Genomic DNA, 24,528 nt, shown 5'->3' with positions numbered 1-24,528 from the left:
TGTTTCTGCTGTTAATCTCCAAACGATTCAATTAAGGCATGAAATGAGATTAATTTTTTCCTCACAAATTGATGTTGATGGTTTTCTGCTGCTGGCTTCATCTTCAACATCATCTCATCCTTTCTTAAAACAAGTTACCCATTTATATACTGCAGATTCCTTTGGGGCATTGTCCCCACAAACTTTTCATAAAGCATCAATGATTTCACCATCTTCTACCCAAGCTTCACCATAAATTTGATGTTTGTTCTTCTTTTGATTTTAGTAGAATTCATGTTGCTCTGATAGGTGCTCTTTTTTTTAAACTGATGTCTAATCCTTCTTAATGCCTCAAACTAGATCTAGTTTAGACATGTCACAACAAGTTAGTTAAAAGTTTATTTTGGTGCAAAAAATTGTAAAATCCATGTATAGTTTTTCATAATATGTATTTTCCATGAACTTTTTGAAATCTGTATAGAGTGTGGTGGTGTATGTGCTAGTTTAGCGTTGTTACTCTAATAAATCACCACAAACTTAGTGGTTTAAAACAACACAAATTCATTATCTTACAGTTCTGGATGTCGGAAGTCCAAAATCATCACTGAGCTGAAGTCAAAATGTCAGCAAGGCCACACTCTCTGCTCCCTCCAGAGGCTCTAGGGAGAATCTGTTCCTCGCCTCTTCTAGCCCTCTTGGTTATTGGCATAATCAAGGCCAACATTTTCAAATCTTTCTCCACTGTTTTCACACCACCTTCTCCTCTATGTGTGCTCAAATCTCCCTCCGCCTCCCTCTTAAATGGATTTCCGTGACTGCATTTAGGGTCCACTCAGCTAACCAAAATAATCCCCCCATTTCAAGATACTTAATTATCTCTGTAAAAACTCTTTTTCCTGATAAGGTAATATTTATAGGTTCCAGAGATTAGGACCTGATATCTTTGGGAAACCATGTTGTGCCTATTATAGGATGAGAGAAAGAGTGGAGAAGTGAGAAGAGATAAAATCTGTATTCCATGGTAATATGGTTTGGCTCTGTGTCCCCACCCAAATCTCATCTTGAATTATAATCTGGAGGTGTTGAGGGAGGCACCTGATGGGAGGTGATTCGATCATCGGGGCAGTTTTCCCCATATTGTTTTCATGATAGTGAGTTCTCATGAGATCTAACAGTTTCATAAGTGTCTGACAGTTCCTCCTTCCTGTACCCCTCTCCTCTCTTTCCCGTCACCATATAAGATGTGCCTGCTTCCCCTTCCACTATGACTGTAAGTTTCCTGAGACCTCCCCAGCCATGTGGCACTGTGAGTCAATTAAATCCCTTTCCTTTATAAATTACCCAGTCTTGGGTATTTCTTTATAGCAGTGTGAAAACAGACTAATACACAAGACTGGGGCTGCTCATAGTTTTCTCTTGACTATCAAATACCCTCAATCATGGGAGAAGTCTAACCTTGGGCTCTGTCTTGTGGGACATTTTGAGAGATCTGAAATTCACCCTGTGGGGACTGACTAACTTTCTACTTGACCAAACTTTAGTCAGGCTTCTCTGAGCTCTCTTCTCGACTAGGTTTCAACCTCAGCCCTTGCCATCTGGGGACCTGCATATCCCAAGTTTTGCAAGAATTCTGCTAAGTCAATTAGAGAGAATCCCCCACCCTCACTATCTGATGACCTTGGTGTGCCTTCAGCAAGAATCCTGTTAAGTTGGTTTAGCAAGAATCTCCCACACATGATGTCTTCTCTTGGTAATTTTCCATCTGCTAAGACACCTCATTCTGCTTGCTGACTATAAATCTCCACCTGTCCTTGCAGTATTTGGAGTTAAGCCCAGTTCTATACTGAGGTATCTTTTCCCCTATTACAAAGTTCCTGAATAAAACCTGTTGTTTACCACTTCAGTCATTGTTCTGTTCTGGCTTTCTCTGATAGGACTTCCCTTTGTAACATTTTCCGGTACAAACAAGACCTTCTCAAGCACGAGTCTTAAAACTCTTCATCAGCTCCTACTCCAGTGGCACGTAACTGAGGTTGTGTCTGCTGAGCAGAAAACTTTCTAAGTTTCTTTTAAGATGGCGCTAGACTGAACAGCCTCTGAAGTATCTGTCTGGCCCAAAGGAAACACTCTTGACTCAGTATCACTGGACTTCACTATCTTTCAAGGTAGTAGTAACAATTTAGGCTCTCACTGGCAATGTGTGAGTTCTCTTTCACTATACTTAGATTTATCAGACTTCTTAATTTGGGGAGATCCAATGACTACCAAATTTTATCTTGTTTTGATTTGCATTTCCCTAAAGAAAAGGGAAGAAGTTTATCAAAGAGAGACCAACTACATCAATGCTTTTGAAAAGTAAGAAAGAATGAAGACTGCAAGTAATCACTGGATAACAATATAGAGGTCACATTCCTTTGAAAGTGGGGCACATGTTACACTCGAGTTGACTTAAGAAAAGATGGGAGAAAAGGAATTGGGAACAGCAAGTACAGACAACTTTTTAAGAATTTTATTACAAAGAAGTTGGGCAGTAGCCAGAAGTGACATGGAACCCAAGAAAAATACAGTTTTTTCTTCTGCTTTTGTTTTCTAAGATGAGAGAAATGATCACTAACAGAAATGGTCAGGTAGAACCAAAACCTAATGATGTTAAAAGTGTAGAGAACTGCTGGAGAGGTATCCTTAAGTGGGCATGAGGAGACAGAAGTTGGTGTAACCAAAAATGTATGTTGAAGCGCTAACCCCTGTACTTCAAACAGACAGTATTTCAAGCTAGGGCCTTTAAGGAGGTGATTAAATTAACATGAGGCCATTGGGTGGACCCTAATCCAATGACTATTGTCCTTTTAAAAAGGAGAAAATTTGGATACATAAAGAGATCATGTGAGAATATGAGAAGGCAGCCATCTGCAAGCTAAGGAGAGAGACCTCAGAAGAAACTTGATCTTGGACTTGTAGCTTCCAAAACTCTGGAGAAAAAAAAATTTCCATTGTTTAAGTCACCTAGTTTGTAGCATTGTTATGGGAGCCCCAGCAAAGTCAGCTAGATGTGAAGAGACACTTTACTAAACAAGATATATAAACGGCAAATATATTGCAGCACTGTTTACAATAGCAAAGACCTGGAACCAACCCAAATGCCCATCGATGATAGACTGGACTGGGAAAATGTGGCATATATACACCATGGAATATTATGCAGCAATCAAAAATGATGAGTTCGTGTCGTTTGTAGGGACATGGATGAATCTGGAGAACATCATTCTCAGCAAACTGACACAAAAACAGAAAATGAAATACCGCATATTCTCACTCATAGGCGGGTGATGAACAATGAGAACACATGGACACAGGGAAGGGAGCACTACACACTGGGATCTATTGGGGGGAATAGGGGAGGGACAGCAGGGGGGGAAGCTGGGGAGGGATAGCAAGGGGAAAAATGCCAAATGTGGAAAGCAGCAAAACACACTGCCATGTGTGTACCTATGCAACTATCCTTCATGTTCTGCACATGTACCCCAAAACCTAAAATGCAATAAAATAAATAAAAATAAAAAAATAAATGGCAAATATGCACATGAAAAGATATTTAACATCATTTGCCATTAGGGAAATGCAAATTAACATGACAATGACATCACTTAACCTATGAGACTGGGCTAAAATTAAAGAGAGATAAATAAAGTGAGAAATTTTACCATAGTATTTATTATAGTTGCTGACTCAGCATCCCTTTTTAGATCTAACATAAACTATCTGAAACCCAGCTACACCCCGCCATCTTTGGCCTAGTTACTACTTCCTGGCCTGGCATGGTGGCTCGCGCCTGTAATCCCAGCACTCTGGGAGGCCAAGGCAGGCAGATCACCTGAAGTCAGGAGTTCAAGACCAGCCTGGTCAACATATAGTGAAACCCCATCTCTACTAAAAAATACAAAATTAGCCAGGTGTGGTGGTACACGCCTGTAGTCCCAGCTACTTGGGAAGCTGAGGCAGAAGAATAGGAGAATCACTTGAACCCACCCAGGAAGCAGAGGTTGTGATGATCCAGCTCCCACCACTCTACTCCACCCTGGGTGACAGAGGGAGACTCCATCTCTCAAAACAAACAAACAAACAACTTCCCCTGCCTGTGTGATTGTCTGCAATATAGGCTTGTTCATCTCAGTGATCAAAAACCTAATATTCCCCATAGCTGCTGACCACGATAAAACCTGATGGTCAGTATCACAGTCATGTAAAGTGTAAATAAGCTCCCGCTTTATGAGTGTTTACTTTAGCCAATCTACAACCACCACAGGAAAGCCTACAGGATAACGCCCATGTACCTTATAAAAGGCATAGTCCTACCAATATCCCCTTTTCCTTCTCACTCTTTTTCTCTCTCCCTTCCCTCAGGTCTCCCCATCCTTCCTTAACCTTAGCCTCTCTAGGCCTGTAAGTAAATTTCTTATTTCATACACTCTGGTTTCACTTCCTCATGTGTCTCACCTGACACACTCAAACCCAACTCAGCTCTTCAATCCCTGCTAGGGCTCTTGTAGACAGTGAGGCTACTTGTCTTAGATAGAGATCCCAAGACCAATTACAAAGTAAATACAACAATAAAAATCATAACAAAGTGACAATACCAAATGCTGGTGAGGATGCAGCTCTCCCTCATTCTCACTCATATACTGCCTGTTGGAATGTAAAATGCACAACTACTCAGGAAAACAGCTTGTCAGTTTCTTACAAACATTAAGATACAACTACCATATAACCCAGTAACTGCACTCTCAGAGGAATGAAAATTTATGTTTACATGAATACTTGTACGCAAATGTTTAAAGCAGTTTAACTTCCAATACCTAAAATCTGGAAACAACCCAGATAACCTTCAACGGGTGAATGGTTATTAGACACATCATGGTACATCCATACCACGGAATACTATTCAGTAACAAAAAAGGAGGTACTGATACACACAACAACCTAATGACTCTCCAGATAATTATGTTGAATGAGAAAAGCCAATCCCATTAAGGTTACATACTACATGATTCCACTTATATAACATTCTTAAAATTACAAAATAACAGAAATGGAGAATAGGTTAGTGATTGCCAGGGGCTAAGGAGAGGCTAGGGGCTGGAAGGAAGGCCACATGGGTATAAAAGGACAATATGAATGATTCTTATGGTGATGGAAACGTTCTGTATCTTGACTGTACTGAGGTTAATTTCCTGGTTGTGCTATTATATACTACTAACCAAACTACAGTGTCCTATAATTTTGCAACGTGTTACCACTGGGAGAACCAAGGTAAAGGGTACATGAGATCTCTCTGTTATTTCTTACAACTGCATGTGAATCTACAACTATCTTAAAATAAAAAGTTTAAAGAAGTTACCAACTTGAGCATTTAAAATGTGTACAATTGATCATAAAAAACACCTCAATAAAAAAGTTATACAGGAAAAAAATTTTCAATACATACAAGTTTTTTTAAAAACTGTCCAGAACAATGCTGTCCAATTGAACTTCCTGCATAAGGAAGGAACATTATGGACATGTCTTATAATTCTGTGCTGCCTAAAACAACAGCCACTAGCCACACACAGCTAATAAACACTTGAAATGTGACTTGTATAAGTGAAAAACTGAATTTTAAATTTTATTCATTTTAATTAAATTTAAACTGCCACATCAGTGGTGGCCACCATTGAACAATGCAGGTCCAGACATTACAAAGAATAGAGGAGATTGTTACATGCTACAATACAACTATGCCTAAACTATATTCAGAAAAATATAGATTTCATCACATTTATGTAATAAAAACAAGGAAACAAGTATATATAAACATGTATATAAAATACACATTTAAATGTATATGCATAGAAAATTCTGAGTGTACTCAAAAGTAGTGCTTACCTGTGAGGAGTGAGAGAAATCTGTACTTGCTGAAGGCAGGGAACAGTGGGACTTTCACCTTGAATTATATATCCTTCCATACTACTAAAATTTTTGACAATAATCATGTCAGCTTTAAGGCTAACAAAAAAAAACTCATCCTAAAACTTAAATTTCTGATACCTTTAAAATGTATATATTACTTAGCAGTATAGAACAAATCAGATATTAGGATAATAATGTTCAGAAAATTTTATATTTGGTCTCCTGTGCTAGAAGACTAGATTCTAGTTTGAGAAGGTTTTTTTTTTCCAACTGCACTCTTTTTAGGGACTTGATTACATCAATTATTCAACAGAAAAAGGACACAAATAAGGAAAAAAAGTTTAAATAATGGAAATTTCTCAAATCACGCTAATTAACTTCTCACAAACAGGTGGAAGATTCTGGCTACTTATGAGTGGCCAAATAGCCAAATTTCCAAAGAAAACACTGTCTACAATTTATTCTTGATTATATTTACAGAATTATAAATAAAGATTAATGAATATAATTTCAGTGAAAGAACATAGGGAGATATAATTCTAGAGTTAAAAACAGCATTAGCAATAGCGTACATGCTCACTCAAAATTTTGGAACTGCAAAAAGAAAGATCAAAAAACAAATAATAACTAACTCTATTTACCAAGTATTGTTCTAAATTTTACTTATAGACAGAATTTCATAGAATCAAAAGATGCTATTGATTATAATATGCACCATTACTGTATGTACTACTAAGAAAGAAAATACTGTCAACTGAACTACAATACAATGCTTTTTTATCACTTCAAATGTTTACTTATATTACTCAAAGGACTATTTACACTAATTGAAAAATCTTTCATAGACTTACTTAGATTTTTATCATATCACTCTTTTGGATATATCAAAAGGAGATAAATAAACAAATCAGTTATTGTATTGCTAAAACTTCTTCATGTTCAAGATTAGCCTCTTCAGAATCACTGTTCAACTTAAGAGTTGCCAATCCCATGTTTTTCATCACAATATTGTTTATGAGCCACCAAGAACACTGGAATACAGCATTTCTTAAAAGAATGTCAGTATTACCTCCAAGAGTTCCTTCTTCAAGCCACTGACACACATTCCACAAGTTTTGATGATTTTCTTGATCTTACTGGAAGTTATCGATGGTTTTCAGAAAACAATCAGTAATCAAACTCCTTTCTAAAATGCTCTTTAAATGGATTGCTAACTGAAATGGGGGCAATAGGTGTACAACTGTGCTATCAGGAATAACCACGAAGAGGCTGGGCATGGTGGCTCATGCTTGTAATCCCAGCACTTTGAGAGGTCAAGGCAGGGAGGTCACTTGAGCCCAGAAGTTCAAGACCAGCCTGGCCAATGTGTGGAAACCCAGTCTCTACTAAAAATACAAAAAATTAGCCAGGCATGGTGGTGCACACTTTTAGTCCCAGCCACAGTAAAATCATGTCTCAAAAAAAAAAAAAAAGAAAGAAAGAAAGAAAGAAAAAGGAATAACCACAAAGATGCCACATGCACAGGTACTGACAGTCGCTACTGCAATTTGGCCAAAGCATAGGCACCATTAACTGTAAGTCACAAATTCCATCCAGAAATATTAAAATATAAAATGTATACATGTTAAAATCTACAAAGGGTATACTAACTCATTAAACTCATAAGGATCTTAAGAAGTAGGTGTTATTAATCCCACTTTTCATATAATAAAACTGAAGTATCCAGAAGATTAAGTAATTTGTCCAAGATCATATAGTTACTAATTGCTGGAAGAGGCATTTGAGCTACATTATTCTCCCTGAATTGTATTCCAAAAAAGCTCTACTAAGTAGGAGAATGTGGTCCAGTAACAAATCTTTAGAAGAGATTTATAGATAATACAAATGATAGGACTCTTCAAAAATGTTTAAACTCGAGACACCTATAATTCAATAAACACTATCTGTTCTCTGATCAGCTAGTGCCACAGATTTAATACTGAGACTACTCATCTCCAACCTTATCTACACCTAAAGAAGGGCCACCTTCTTTCAAAGGATGTGGGTGGGTGGGTGTGCATATACATACATTCTTTTTTTTGAGACAGGGTCTCTTGTCATCCAGGCTGGAGTACAGTGTCATGATCACAGCTCGCTGCAGCCTCAACCTCCTGGGTTCAAGCAATCATCCTGCCTCAGCCTCCCAAGTACCTGGGATTACAGGCATGCATCACCACACTCAGCTAATACTTTTATTTTTTGAAGAATCAGGGTCCCATTATGTTTCCCAGCCTAGTCTGGAACTTCCAGGCTCAAGCGATCCTCCTACCTCTGCCTCCCAAAGGATTGGGGTTTATAGGCATGAGCCACGGCGCCCAGCCAAAAACGTATTTTACCTTATTAACGTATACTAAGCAAAAGAACAGACTGAATAAAAGAAAGTTTTAAAGAGAAGGATTTTTATGAAAATGTAGTTTTATTATTTCAAGTCAAAAGGTTACTAAAAGAAATGGCCTTAGAGCAACTGCTAAAAATGAATTCTCCCTAGCTCCTTTAATGTCAAGGAAAAACTGATAGTTAACTCTAATAAAGTTTTTCTACTATATTGTAAAAAATAAGTAAAACATAAATTGTGTTTTGACCTATTTGTGTATACAGCAAAGTATATATAAGGATTATGGGCTTGGGAGTCAGAGTTTAGGTTCTAATGGAAACTATGCCAACTTTCTAATGATGTGAACCTAAGTAAACTACTTTACTTCTCTGAGTCTGTTTCCTAATCTGTAAACAGTTCAACACACACACTTTGCAGAACTACTGTGAAAGTAAATTTGTAAAACTTGAAGACAATTAAGATGCCCTTCAGTGGGTGAATGGATCTGATACATCCAGAAAATGAAATATTATTCAGCACCAAAAAGAAACGAGCTACGATGCCATGAAAATACATGGAGGAACTTTAAATGGATATTACTAAGTCAAACAAGCCAATCCAAAGGCTACATACTGCATGATTCCAACTATATGATATTCCAGAAAAAACAAAACTATGGAGACAGTAAAAAGATCAGGGATTGGTGGGACGGACATATGAATAGGCAAAATACAGATTTTTAAGGCCATGGAACTATTCTATATGACAACATAATGGTGGACACACATTACTCTTACAAGTGTTAAGAAGCTAGCCAGGTGGGGTAGATCACGCCTGTAATTCCAGCACTTTGGGACTTCAAGGCAGGCAGATCAACATGAGGTCAGGAGTTCGAGACCAGCCTGGCCAACATGATGAAACCCAGTCTCTACTAAAATACAAAAAATTAGCTGAGCATGGTGGCGCATGCCTATAGTCCCAGCTACTCAGGAGGCTGAGGCAGGAGAATTGCTTGAACTCAGGAGGCGGAGGTTACAGTGAGCCAATAATTGCTCCACTGCACTCCAGCCTGGGCAAAAAGAGCAAAACTCCATCCCTTCCCAAAAAAAAAACAAAAAAAAAAAACAAGTGTTAAGAACCACAGAATACACAATACAAAGAGTGAGCCCTAAATGTACAATATGGCCTTTGCGTGATGATGCATCAGTGTAGGTTCATATCCCATAACAAGTGTACCACACTGGTGTAGAATGTCCATAGTGGGAGAGGTTATGCATGTGTACAGGGAGGGAGCATATGGGAACTCTCTGTACTTTCTGTTCAATTTTGCTATCAACCTAAAACTGCTCTTAAAAAATTAAGTCTGTTCAAAAAATTTAAAAACAAAACACAAATGAGGCCATTTGTAACCAGAGCTAGCTAGTGCCTAGCAAATACAACTCTCTATAATCTCTATCATACTGTATTGTGCTATAAAAAGAGGCAACCTAGATTACTACTTAACCTCTCTATACCTCCATTTCCTCATTTGTAAAATAGTTATAAAAAGCTGTGGTGAGAATTAAATGAATCAATATATATGCAAACTTGTTTAGGATAGTGCCTGGCTCTTATTTATAATTTGCTGGCATCCATGTCTTGCAACAAGAAGCTGTTCCGAGTTTGGGTGCTGAAAGGGAGAGAGGAGGAGAGATAAAGAGAGTCTTGGTGGCATTCTCAGCTCAGGTTCCAGTTGTCTTTGATTTCAACTATATCCCTGCATCCTGAGTTTAGGTTATTTGAGATAGTAAATTCCTTTTTGCCCAAGTAAGTTTCAACAGGGTTGTTGACATCTGCAACAAGAGGATCCTAACACAACAAGCAACTTCTATCTTCAACTCAAAGGACTTTTTTTTTTTTTTTTTCATGAGAATAGGGATAGTTTTGATAACCACAAATTTTGTTGACCAGTTGTATTCAAACCTCATTAAATCCTTCATAAATTGGCCGGGCGCAGGGGCTGATACCTGTAATCCCATCACTTTGGGAGGCCGTGGTGGGTGGATCACCTGAGGTCAGGAGTTCAAGACCAGCCTGGCCAACATGGTGAAATCCCATCTCTATTTAAAAAAAAAAAGAAAGAATATAAATCCTTCATAAATGAATGAGTATTCATAATGAAAAAATATTCTTAAAAACGGAACAAGGGCAGGGTATACCAGTATCTCAATCAGAAGTAATTTTTCATTTGATTTTTCCTACAATACAACAATTGATAAAAATGCAAGCCATTTGACATATATACACAAAAAATGTTGTGGGTAGAGTTAAAGTTATCATCTTCATATCCTTAACAATATCACTTACAATCAAAAGATGATCCTAGGACACAATAATGTTCTCACTTATCAAAGAAACAATCTATTATGTTTAGTATGTATTAACCCTAGAAAATAATTTGGCAAATTTGCAACAAGAATTGAAATAAAAACAAAAAAGTATTGTTTAATTCTCTGTAAGGATATTAAGTTCACAGTATCTCATTCACTGAAAGCTGAAGTTTCACTGTACATTCAAATTAGCTGCCTGTAGCTGTATTTTAGGAAAAATTTAAAAGACAATATTTTATCCTAGGTCTAAATAATTATTCCACTGGGTGAAATTTTATTTATGTATTTTATAAATATAATATTGCCTTGAATCATTATTTTTCAAATTCCAAAATTTGAATATTTGATTTTACTCTTAAATTATCCATCTGTAATAAAATATAATCATAAAATAATACTATAATCAGATAATGCACTGAAAGAGAATTTTACATAACCTCAATAGTGAAACGTCTTTTCAGATTATGTAATTGTTGTGGGTTCTGTTAAAAGCACACTGCATTTTAAGATACCTTAACTGTTCAATGCTGACAACTTTAACATACCCCTTACAACCCTCTCTAGAAGGAAGACCACAAATCATTTCTAATTTAAAAAAATACACACACACTCTCCCTCCTCTATCCTGAGGTATCTGAAGGTCTACAGTTAATCTTACATTATTTTACAATGTGTTGTTTTTGTAAATCTCATTACTTTGGGGCCTAGCAAAGGGTCAAGACCATATTTGGATTCCCAATAAACACTCCCTGTATCAAAGCACACGTCTTTAAAAATATCAAATAGGTCAAAGGGCTTATAAGAAGAAGTCCTCTGCCCATCCTCTACTCTATCCCAAGAGACAACCAGTACTAATTATTTTAACCATTCTAATACATGCATACTCCAATTGTTTATCAATCTGAGCTACTACGTTAATATTATCACAATTTTAATAGACAACATTTACTGTGTTTACTAAGTACTAGACACAGAACGTCACATGTATTATCTTACTTAATCCTTACCACAGCTTCATAAAGTAGGTGTTATTATATCCCCATTTTAGTTTGGAAAATTGGGATGCAGAGTTCAGTAACATGCCCAGGGTCACAAACTAGTAAGGAGCTGAAATAAGATTTGAATCCTAACACCGCTGCTCACACTTTTAACCTATATGCTCTTATACCCACTCACTCCACAGTCCACTCTTAATAAATACTTTTGAGATCCACTCAAATTAAAAAAATAATAATAAGCAAAATAAAACAAAGAAGCCAAATCAGGAAAATGGCTTTTCTCAAAACCAGAACAATTTTTTGGTTCCATATGTCAGTAATCTTCAAATTTGGCTTCGCACACAATCCATGAAGTCTCATCAATTAATCTCACTTTAATTATATACATATTTACTCAGTGATTACTATGCTTAATAGTAATGCTCAGTGGTTACTATGCTTAACAGTGGTTACTATACAACACATAGTAGTTACTATGCTTAACATATGGTATTTTAAACATATATATATTTTAAAATCTAGATTATTGTATGACCTGTAGCATTTTTGCTGACTTTTTTTTTAAAAGGCATCAAATCCTAGTGACTGCATAAAGAAGTGCTTTGAAGGAAAAAGAGTTGCTGGTAGCCTCAGGAAGAAAAACAACTTTCAAAGTAATTTTCTACCTGATTTCTGAAAGCAAATGAGTTAACTTACATGTGTACATATACATATATATACACATACATATATATACATAATAGGGCAAAAGGCAATAGAAAAAGGCAAAATTATTTTTACTAAAGAAAAACTTCACAGCTGATCACAGTGGCTCACGCCTATAACCCCAGCATTTGGGAGGCCAAGGTGAGTGAATCACCTGAGATCAGGAGTTCCAGACCAGCCTGGCCAACATGGTGAAACCCCGTCTCTACTAAGAATACAAAAAATTAGCCGGTTATAGTGGCAAGCACCTGTAATTCCAGCTACTCATGAGGCTGACACAGGAGAATCGCTTGAACCCAGGAGGCGGAGGTTACAGTGAGCCGAGATTGTGCTCTCACACTCCAGCATGGGCAACAAGAGCACAACTCCATCTCGAAAAGAAAAAAAAGAAAAACTTCAAAAAGTAGATTTTTATGAAATTTGTGAGGAGAGTAGACAATAGCAATAGTTTAATATTCAAACAAAAAATCATGAGAAACTATAAAATGAATGAAAAATAAAAATGTTACTATAAAAAGAGGAAAATGAGAAAAAAGGCAGTAGCAGAAGTTTTGAAATTGAGAAAAAAGGAAGAAAGAGATGAAAGTCCTAGATAATCTAGGCAATCCAGTTCAAAGCTCTAAGTCAGATGGTCCTGAAACAGCCCCTATGACACTCTGGCAGAAGGGGATATTGTGATCTCATTCTACGGAAGAGCTGAAATGACTTACTGAGGATGTACCAGTAGGTAAAATGGAAGCTGGTCATAGCTAGTCTGCTGGGCCAGTAGATCAACATATGGTCTCCCTCCCTCTACTGAAGCCTTTCTTCTGAGCATTCTAAATGACAGGAATCTGACACCACTTACAAGCTACATTACTTAATTCAGTACTTATTTGAATCGTCAAGTGTTTCACATACATACAACTTCCCAACTAGTTACTTGCCTTGTGGAAAACATATGCTATGCTTTTTATGCTATTTTAACCCATAAAACCTAACACTATGCTATGTACCTAGGAGACACATTATCAAGTTGATTATCTTGAAAAAATCACAACTTAAAACCAGAACATTTGAGTTTGAAGAAATCGTAGAGATCTAGTCTAGCTACTTTATCTTAAAAGCAAGAAAATAGAGCAGTTAAATATCTACTAGTTCAAGGTCACTGAGCTAGAACTAGCACCCTAACCCCTTGATAATCAGTTCATCTTTATCCAAATAGCCTTTAATTTCTTTTATTTTGATAAAACAAATAGTCAGCTATTTAAAAAGAAAACAAAGTAACAGCAGCTTCCCTTTTAGTATTCACTATATCCCAGGGCCTTTAGAAGTACAATTTGCTTGGCAGCCTACGTGCCTTAAGTCTATGATGATTGCTTTATAAACATTATCCTAGTTAATATTCATTCATAGTAACTATAAAAGGTGGCACAAATCCAACTTTACAAATGAGAAAAATGTACTTTGACCGCTCCAGAAGCTACATTTTCAGTTTGTCACCACAGCTTTGGCCTTTTTTTTTTTTTTTTTTGATACAGAGTTTCACTCCTGTTGAGGCTGTAGTGCAATGGCATGACCTTGACTCATGGCAACCTCTGCCCCCAGGGTCAAGTGATTCTTCTGCCTCAGCCTCTCTAGTAGCTGGGATTACAGGCATGTGCCATCAGGTCTAGCTAACTTTGTATTTTTAGTAGAGATCGGGTTTCTCCATGTTGGTCAGGCTGGTCTTGAACTCCGGACCTCAGGTGATCCACCCGCCTCAGCCTCCCCAAGTGCTGGGATTACAGGCACGAGCCACCTCTTCAGGCCAGCTTTGGCTCTTAACCAGTATTGTACACTGCCTCTCACTGAATACCAAAAATATCCTGAATTTTTTCCACATAGACTCCAGCACAATGCCTTGCCCAAACATGATAAACAAATGTTTCAATGACCAACTAATTGAGTGGATTATTTAATTCATTAAAAAGTAAGATTATCTTACTAAAATACCTCTAAAAGGTGTTCATCTAATTGCATAATCCTATAAGAAAGGTTTAACAGTGGGCAGTTTGCATACTAACAAGAGATTTAAGCAATGCTGATTTCTTTACCTACAAATAATTCATCTGCTTAACAAATACTTAAGTGAAAAAACGTTTTTGTGTGAGAGTGCTAAATCTGAAGATAAAAAGTGAAATGAAACTTGTTCCTGCAAGATCCTATTCCACTAAATTAAAACCCACATAAGTTTTAAATCAGTCACCAAAACCAAAATAAATGTGTAACACTTCCCTCTTTCTTCTGGTAGAGAAAAAAGAAGTAACATTAACTGAGCACCTACAATGTGTTCTTGACCCTCAACATGTAGCCTCACCTAATCCCTACAGCCAAGTAAACCAGGCAGCATCTCCATTCGTTTTCTTTTGTTTTTTTTTTTTTGAGACAGGATCTTGCTCTGTCACACAGGATGGAATACAGTGGCTGGATCATGGCTCACTGCAGCCTAAACCTTCCAGACTCAAGCAGTCCTCCCATCTCAGCCTCTAATTAGCTGGACTACAGGCATGCACCACCAGGCCCAGCTAATTTTTGTATTTTCTGTAGAGATGAAGTTTCACCATATTGCCCAGGATGGTCTCGAACTCCTGGCCTCAAGTGATTCTCCCACCTCAGCTTCCCAAAGTGCTGAGATTACAGGCGTGAGCCACTATACCCAGCCAGCATCTCCATTTTCTGATTACAACTGAAGCTTAAAGAAAGTAAGCACTTGTCTCAGGTCACTTAGCTAGTTACTGAATTTCCAGAATTAGAATCCAAGTCTGTCTGCCCCAAAGTCTATGCTCTCTCAAAAATTAGGTTAAAAGTACTATTATTTCATTACCTACCAAGACAGAGAATGGGTTTCTTTCCAAAAGAGACTGAGAACACCATTTTAACAACAAAAATATGTTATCTCAGTTAATCCTCACTATAACTTATTAACTTTTATTTTTATCATCCATTATAAATGATGAAACTAGAACTCAGAGAAGTATTAATAGCTTGCCCAAGACACCCTGCTAGGAAGCAGCAGAACTACCCCAAGTCTGCACCAGGTACACACACCACAAAAAATGCAGAAAGACCTCAGCCACATAGTACAAGCTTAAGGTCCATCCGAAGTGTTAAAATAATCAGACCCTGTGCTTCTTCGGTAAAAAGGAATGGTATATATTATGTATGTCAATTCCCACTATCAGTGATCAGAAGGTTGACTTTCTAGTAATATCCTAACTATTAAATGGCAACCTGAAAATTGGTATCTAAACTTCAAGCCTACACTGGCCATTCTACTACAAACAATCTGGATTTGTTGCCAGTTAAAATTATTCTTAAAGCAGCAAACATCAGTACTATATTACAAAGCAAAGGTTTATGAAGAACAGTATGCTAAAAATAAAATACATAGGATAGGCCATGCATGGTGGTTCATGCCTGTAATCCCAGCACTCTGAGAAGCTAAGGCGAGAGGACCACTTGAGTTCAAGAGTTCAAGACCAGCCTAGAAGCAGCACAGGGAGACCTCTTCCTCTACAAAAAAAAAAATATATATATATATATAAATATATATATCAGCCGGGCATGGTGGCACAAGCCTGTAGTCACAGCTACCTGGGAGGCTGAGGTAGGAGGACCACTTGAGCCCTCGAGGTAGAGGTTGCCATGAGCTGTCATCATGTCAGTGCACTCCTGCCTGGAGGGCAGAGAGAGTCTCCGTCTCAAAAAAATAAACTAGAAAAAGTTAAGTGTTTGAAACACTTTCACAGGAAGGGATGAATAGAAATCACTTAGCAACACTTTCAAGACAACATCTAAAAACTACTTTGTCTATTTCTTGACGTATGTTAGGGCCTAAGTGAACCAAAAGAGATGTGTATAATGCCGGTTCTGAAAATGTTACCACTTTGGTCAAACAAATGTTTAGTCTTACCGTATAGTTCTGTTTGTCAGAAACCCAGAGTAGCCTTTTCTGTTGAGACTGGCACAGGTATATATTCGTAAGGAACTGTCCCGTGTGTTTTTGATAAACCAAAGTAACCAATGAGAGGATGGTTGAATATTAACATATAACATGAAAGGGTGGTTGTCATTATTCACTTTTTAACAAAAACTAGTGGCATGGTACAAACCCAAATCCAGAGAAATACAGAATCACTCTATTGCAAAGTAACCAGGTAAAGACATCCATGTTTGTTCATCCTACAATACAACGACTGTCATCCTTCAACCTCACGAAAACTACCCGAGTTTTTCTTCAGGCAACTGTGCCGCTACCCCATTCACACATCACTGTGGATCACTAAAAATCAGAATGCATCAAGAATTGCTTCCAAGCCTTAACTAGCACTAGCTCAGCTACAAATTCGGAGGTAAACAAGTATATACTGTGACTGACTGTGGAGAGGAGCACTGTTTACTTACATGGGAAGACACTCATGCACTCATGTTGTGATGGAAAACGTGTTGCAGTGTCCACCCCTAGGTTCCTAGAAAAACGGTATTTCGACAAGCTAATGTGAGTGTGGGTCTATTCCCAAAAGTTTTGACCTCTCTTTTTCATCGCTTAAGGACAAATGCTCAAAAAAGGACACCCGACACAAGGTGCCCGAGGTGCTGCACATGGCATTACCTGGAAGGACATCACTATCCCCATGAAACTGTCCCCTTACAGTGGGCTAAAAGGAAGCAATAGACACCGTCATTCACCCTGGCGAAGGAAAAAGAAATCAAAACCAGACGCGCTTCGACCTGGCCCCGAGAGGCTGGGAGAAAGAAGACAAGGGGCTAAGCTGCGGTTCAAAAACAGCATCAGGCCCCCCGCCTCTGCACTCAAAAGCAGCGCGGCGACACAGCAGAACCATCAACATCTCCACCTCTGTCCTCCCGGCACAACCAGCGACTGCGTCCCAGAGCCCGCCCCGGTCGGGCCCGCCCCGCTATCTCCTCCCCCGTTATCCGCTCACAGCCGCGCTCGGGCCTGGATTCGCCTCCCCAACCTCCCCAACTTCGGCACTTCCCACTACCACACACGTCGGCCACTGCCCTCGGCGAGTCCGGGGGAGAAAAGCTGGAGGGCCGCAGGACAAGGAATGCACTTGGCGCGGTTCCTCACCTCTGGGTGGAGAAGGGGTACACAGCCCGCTTCAGTATCGTACTCATCCGGGCCGTCCGCCATCTTGGTATTAAATCCCTCCTCCCGCTGCATGCCGGGAGAGAGCGTTTCACCCTCCCGGGGCTCGGGCGAGGCGGAGGGCGAGCGCGGGGCGAGCGCGAACCCAGCCGGAGGCGACGTGGGCCTCCTCCTCCTCCTTCTCCTGTCCCTGTGACGCCCCCTCTGCCCCCTCCCGCCTCGGAGGGAGCGGGTTTCGCCGCGCGTGCGCGGAAGCGCGGCCCGGCCCGGGAGGGGAGCGCGCTCTGCTGCACTGCGCTGGGGCCTGTGGAGGGCTCTGGGCGTGGGCGCCGCGAATCGGGGGCGGGTCTCGGCCGGAGGCAGATGTGCACCTCTGGCTGCTCGCAGTAGGCGGTGGGACGGTTGAGACCGTCGCTTGGGAAACCTAGCGGCGGCTCGGGAGCGAGAACTGAGCTCCGGAGCCGCACGCACGCAAGTCTGGAGCCCTAGGCAGCCGAGAAGGCCCACGCGCTCCCTCTTCCGCTCCGGGACCCCCGGGACCCTTCTTCAGAAACTGGTGCAGAGCCATCAGCCAACTCCAGGGAGGTTTGGGGCCGTCGGGCTTGAGTCGAGACGTGCATCACTGCTGAAGACGAAAGCAGCTCCCCTTTCCTCCACACTCGAAAAGGTCTCCCGCAACCTATGCCTCCGGGGGACGCCCGGATTTACCATGGATACAACTCAGGGCTTCCTTCTAGAGAACCCTTTATTTTTATTTATTTATTTATTTATTTTTTTTTTGAGAGGGAGTTTTGCTCTTGTCCCCCAGGCCGGAGTGCAGTGGCACAGTCTCGGATTACTGCAACCTCTGCCTCCCGGGTTCAAACGATTCTCCTGCCTCAGCCTCCTGAGTAGCCGGGATTACAGGCTCCCGCCACCACGCCCGGCTAGTTTTTGTACTTTTTGTTAGAGATGGGGTTTCACCATGTTGGCCAAGCTGGTCTTGAACTCCTGACCTCAGGTGATCCACCCGCCTCGGCCTCCCAAAGTGCTGTGATTAAAGCCTTGAGCCACCACAGCTGGCCGAGAACCCGTCTTAAAATGATCCCAACCTGCTGTCAATCGTCCTGAATTAGTACCACATAAAAAATTACGATCTCAAAGCCCACACACCTGCATTTGCAACATTTCAATATAACCCAGGAATTCACAACTGAATCCACTTGAATTGAATTCGCTGAAATGCAAGTCAGATAAAAAGACTAAAGCCATTTTTTAAAGGATTTTAGGGTGGTATGGGGGAGGTGCTCCCTGTAAATGGGCTGATGGGACAGTTTTAGAAAGCATTTGTCTTTCCTTTTAGCTGTTAAAAATTTTAAGTCCAAACAGCTCAGAGGACGATTTCTCAGAGATCATGAAAGTTGACCTATTACATAGATCCTGGTATTAATCTGTCTCCTGTTAAGGCCAGAAACCACCGGGAAAAAGCCTGTACTCCGACAACATCAGGCTAATTTGTATATCAAGAGGGAGGACACTCCAAAGGAAGCGTGGAATGCCACTGGAAAAGGGAGGAGGAAGCCTCCTTTGTAAGATTAGTTTCCCACCGAAGGAGTCTGAGGAGGGTCTAGGGAGAGCGGGAATCAGATCTGGTTTGGACACCGTTTCTGCAGCGGGATGAAGAAGAGCTGGGATTTACGAGGGATTGGATACTGTCTTGAGGATACAGCAATTTAGTAATTAGGTATCTCCAGTAATAAGTAGCCACGTGGCCTGGGGCTCATTAGTAAGACAGCAGCAGTCACTCAAAGAGAGGTGGGTATGGCGTGTCACAGCTACTACACGGCTATGGGAGAAGTTTCTCAGTAACTTTGTTGCTGGCTTTCTGTCTGTCCTCTCAGCATAGCTACTTTTTCTGTTTTCAGTCCGAGCTGATTTTCATTCTGTTCGTCCTGGCCCAAACTAGGTGTCATCTTTTACACCTAGATGGAGTGAGGTCCTTGAAGCACCGAATTGCTTTCAGTCGTATTTGAACATGGAAAAATCTTTTTTTTTTTTTTTTTTTTTTTTTTTGAGATAAGAGCTTCACTCTTCTTGCCAGGCTGGAGTGCAATGGCACGATCTCTGCTCGCCACAACCTCCGCCTCCCAGGTTCAAAAGATTCTCCTGCCTCAGCCTCCCGACTAGCTGGGATTACAGGCATGCGTCGCCATGCCCAGCTAATTTTGTGTTTTTAGTAGAGACGGGGTTTCTCCGTGTGGGTAAGGCTGGTCGTGAACTCCCGACCTCAGGTGATCCACCCGCCTCGGCCTCCCAAAGTGCTGGGATTACAGCCATTAGCCACCGCACCCTGCCAAAAATCTCAGTTTTTCACCTTGCCCCACCTTACCTTTATGTCTTGCATTAACTGGAAATAGAAGATGAGAGTAAAAAAAGGACACTCAATGAAAAAGTTAAGTGGCATAAATATTAATAAAGCACTGAATGAAGTGAGAGTGTAAAGAAACTAGGCAAGGAGAATCAGAGACAATGTTTCATGGGTACTCGTGTATTAGGAATATTGGTACAGGTATATAATGTGGAGTATTCATAAAAGAAATGTTTAGCCTTCCCTGCGAAAATCAGTAAATCAGAGTTCACTTTAAAATCTAGAGTTCTAGTTCATCTGACAAACAAGCCATCTGGACCTTCTTGCTCAGTCTCTACTAGGTCCATGGCCTGCTTTACTCATTTTCATTACCTGCCTGGCTCTGTGAACATTTTTACTCCTGAGAATTCTACAATTCAAACATACGGAAAACAATAAAAGCAGTTGAAAAGTTGGAACAACATAACCAGGTCCATATCTGTCTTGCTTACTGCTGGAACACTAAACTAGTTATTAAATGAAGAACTGAAGAAAGAAATCATTCTTAGGAAAACGTGTTGAAGTTAAATCTTGAAGCAAACCCTTTAGATATAATCAAGATCCATGTTGATAACTATAGAGTTCTTATCTATAGCTCAAATTGAGACAATATGTTTGGGGAACTATAAAGACAGCTAAGAAAGTACACTGATTGGATAGATTGGCAAAAGAATGGCATAGAATTATGGAGAAATGCAGAATAGTGGCTAAAAGAGAATAAAATTCAAAGAGAAAAACCTTGGTAGAGAGTAATTGTGAAATGAATTTAGAAGCAAACAGATTGGAAGGCACAGGGCATTGTTGTATAAATATAGTTTCATATGTAACTTCAGAGACTACTGAAGCTAAAGACAGCATTAGAGATCATCCAGATTTAGTCCAACTCCGTCATTTCACAAAAAAGGAAATGATGGGGAATTTAAGAAATCCTCTTAAAGTCACAAAACTAGGTGGTAGCAGAATCATCCAGAAGCCTCCTGAATTTTCCCCTTTATTACTCTTGCCTCTACCACAAGTTTCTTCTCTTGTTATTATCCTCAATGAATTATCACTTGATCCTTGTAATTTTTTTATTGTAGTGAGAACACCTGACACAAGATCTCTCTTAAATTTTAAAGTGCACAATACACTATTGTTAACCATAGGCACAATAGTGTATAGCAGATCTCTAGAACTTACTCATCTTGTACAACTGAAACTTTATACCCATTGAACGGCAACTCCCCATATCTTTCTACCCTAGCCCCTGACAACCACCATTCTACTGTTTCTATCAGTTTGACCATTTTAAATACCGCACCATTGGTCTTCAGTGAGTGGCTTATTTCACTTAGCATAATGTCCTCTGGGTTCATCCATGTTGTCATATATAGCAGAATTCCCTTCTTTTTAAAGGCTGAATAATATCCTATTGTATATATATATACCACACTTTATCCATTCATCCATCAGTAGACATTGAGGTTGTTTCCATATCTTGGCTATTGTGATAATGCTGCAATTAACATAAGAGCGGTTTTATCTCTTTGAGATTCCAATTTCAATGATTTCAAATAAATAAACAGAAGTGAATTGCTGGATCATATAGTAGTTCTATTTTTCATTTTTTGAGGAACCATCATACCATTTTCCATAGCTGCCGAACCATTTTACATTACAGTGTACAAGGGTTCCAATTTTTCCACATCCTTGCTAATACTTACCTTTTGTTTTTTTGTTTTTCATTATAGCCCTCCTAGCAGGTGCGAAGCGATATCTCACTGTAGTTTTGATTGGCATTTCCCTGGGGATTAGTGATGTTGAGCATCTTTTCAAATACCTGGCCATTTGTATTTCTTCTTTGGAGAAATATCTACTTGAGTATTTTGCCCATTTTTAAATTGGGTTATCTGGGGGGGTTTGCTCTTGAGTTGTAGGAGTTCATTGAATAGTTTAGATATTAATCCCTTATATATATGATTTACAAATATTTTCTCCCATTCTGTAGATGGCCTTCTCACTTTGTTGATTGTTTCCTTTGCTGTGCAGATGCTTTTTAGTTCAATTTAATTCTGCTTGTCTAATTTTGCTTCTGTTGCTTGTGCTTTTGGTGTAATATCCAAGAAATTATTGCCAAGCCCAGTGTCACAAAGTTTTCACTTATTTTTTTATAAGTGTTTTACAGTTTTACAGTTATAGATTTTACATTTCAGTCATTAATTCACTTCAAGTTGATTGTTTTTTGTGTGTGGTGCAAGATAAGGGTCCAATTTCATCCTTTTTGCATATGGGTATCAACTCTTCCCAGCACCATTCATTGAATAGAATGTCCTTTACCCTTTGTGTATTCTTGGCACCCTTGTCAAAGACCAGTTGACAATATATATGTGGGTTTATTTTGAGGTTCTTTATTCTGTTTCATTGGTCTGTATGTTATGTCTGTTTTTATGCCAATACCATACTGTTTGAATTACTATAGCTTTGTAATATATTTTAATATCAGGAAGTGTGATGCCTCTAGCTGTGTTCTTTCTCAAGATTGTTTTCTTTATTCAGGGTCTTTTGTGGTCCCATATGAATTTTAGGATTTTTTTCTACTTCTATAAAGAACACCATTGAATAGGAGTTGCATTGAATCTGTAGATCACTTTCAGTAGTATAGACATTTTTTAAATATTAATTCTTCTAATTCATGAACACAGGATGTCTTTCCATTTGTGTTTTCTAATTTGTTTCATCAATGATTTGTAGTTTTCAGGATACAAACCTTTTGCCTCCTTGGTAAATTTATTCCTATTTTATTTTTCTTGATACTATTATAAGTGGGATTGTTTTCTTAATTTTCCTTTTCAAATAGTCCATTGTTAGTGTGTAGAAACAACTTTTTTTTTTTATTTTAAGGTCCGTTTATTAAGTTCAGTGATGAAAGCTATCAGAAGAATATTCCTTCTTAGAAAAAAAGAAAAGAAAATTAAAACCCTTAGAGCATAGCCACAGATGCTGTGGCAGTCAAGCCTCTCTGCAGATGGGGACAATCTATTAGTCAGCTGAGTCACTCTCTGGGTCAGCAGGATTGTAGTCTGGATCATCTCATTATTCTCCAACTTCAAGTCATCCATTTCTTGGAACAAAGACTCATCTACCTCCAGGTTGTTTCCAGTATCCTCCAAGAACTGGATATCAGATGTGTCAAGATTATGATCTGTTTCGAATAGTTGCTTCCCACTTGATTTATTTTTTCCTGCTTGTTCTTCTTTCATCCTTTTTAATTTCCAAGAGTTTGCATCAAACTTGGCTTTCCAATTAAGAGGTTCTCAATTGTAACTGGAGTACCTGGAATAATTGTTTTTCAGCTTCTTCTGCTTCATTTTCTTTTTGTTTCTTATTCTCTTCTAGTTTTTATCTGATCTATTTCACTTAACTGTTCTTGCACAGCTGTCACTAAAGATTATCACCATACCAAGATTTTCTTCTATAAGGCTAGTAATTTTTAAATATCTGAGACACCATTATCTTCTAGATTTGCCCGGGAGAATATTTCATAAAGGGGAGCTTCAGCTGGGTATTTTTCACTGTATGTAAACTTGAGAGAAGTGTGGACAGTTTGATCATTTTCTCCAACCTCAGATGTCACAGTAGTAATGAAGCTGGGTGGATTTTCTGATAATACTGTGAAGGAGTGAGGCTAGATGGACTCCAGAGCCTCCAGCTCGTTGTGCTGCTCTTTGCCATAATCTGTCATCGTGGCCCTTGTGCTGTTGCCCATGACACCTAGGCAGCACAGGACAGCCGAGACAGCAGCTATGTCAGGAGAGCAGAGGAGTGGCCAGACAACTTATTTTTGCATGTTGATTATCCATCCTACAAATTTACTGTATTCACTTTTTTTTTTTTTTCTGAGATGGAGTTTTGCTCTTGTTGCCCAGGCTGGAGTGCAATGACATGATCTCGGCACACTGCAACCTCAGCCTCCTGGATTCAAGCAATTCTCCTGCCTCAGCCTCTCAAGTAGCTGGGATTATGGGTGCATGCCACCATGGCTGGTTAATTTTTGTATTTTTAATAGAAACAGTTTCACCATGTTGGCAAGACTGGTCTCAAACACCTGACTGCAGGTGATCCACCTACCTCGGCCTCCCAAAGTACTTGGATTACAGGCTTGAGCCACCATGCTCAGCCCTGTATTCACTTACTAGTTTTGATGTTCCACAATTACTTATTAAACATTTGTTCCGTATAAATGTTGGAATCACTAACCACAACATAGTCAGAGATACTTTTTAAGCTATCACTCAGATTATTTGACTCAACTAAATAAATAATCATAATACTTTGGATTCTAACCAAGTTTATTAATTATAAGGTTTTCCTCTAAGCCATTTTACAAATTTCTTTGTTTTATTGGATTATGGACTAAATAAATACTGAATACTTAAAGCTGGAATGAGGCACAGGGTTTGCTATTTTGACAAGAGAAAGGAATCACACCTAACAGTACTCTACAATCCTATTTTAAGTGAAATGAGGACAGTTTTTTTGCACTCATAGTTTTTAGAGTGATGTAGATAAAAACAAGACTGGAGAATCAAAGGGAATATGTAGAATTTATATGCGATAGTCATCTTTCAAGAGGGCCCCCAGTGATTCTTGTCTCCTGGTATGCACGCCTTTGCACCCTCCCA

The 24,528-nt window shown here is 39.2% G+C and overlaps 1 protein-coding gene and 1 pseudogene across 3 annotated transcripts in view; both read right to left on the bottom strand.

The window, feature by feature from the left end:
• The window catches only part of ZDHHC17 (zDHHC palmitoyltransferase 17), a 92,592-nt gene extending 74,843 nt beyond the window's left edge, over window positions 1-17,749 (bottom strand). For 2 of the 3 annotated variants that reach the window (XM_002752805.6, XM_017976226.4), the window contains exon 1: window positions 17,464-17,749. In XM_002752805.6, the coding sequence (XP_002752851.5) occupies window positions 17,464-17,556 (93 nt within the window). In that variant the 5' untranslated portion in view covers window positions 17,557-17,749. The remainder of the gene's footprint in view (window positions 1-17,463) is intronic. The other variant, XM_054238641.2, reaches the window with a different exon arrangement.
• A 5,034-nt stretch (window positions 17,750-22,783) lies between these two features.
• LOC100395965 (RWD domain-containing protein 1 pseudogene) lies at window positions 22,784-23,588 on the bottom strand (annotated as a pseudogene).
• Between the last annotated feature and the right edge of the window lie 940 nt (window positions 23,589-24,528).

This window comes from Callithrix jacchus, chromosome 9 (genome assembly GCF_049354715.1).
Source record: "Callithrix jacchus isolate 240 chromosome 9, calJac240_pri, whole genome shotgun sequence".
In the NCBI taxonomy this organism is placed as follows: domain Eukaryota; kingdom Metazoa; phylum Chordata; class Mammalia; order Primates; family Cebidae; genus Callithrix; species Callithrix jacchus.
The sequence above is the reverse complement of the archived record's forward strand: the minus strand, read 5'-3'. Positions and strand labels throughout refer to the sequence as shown.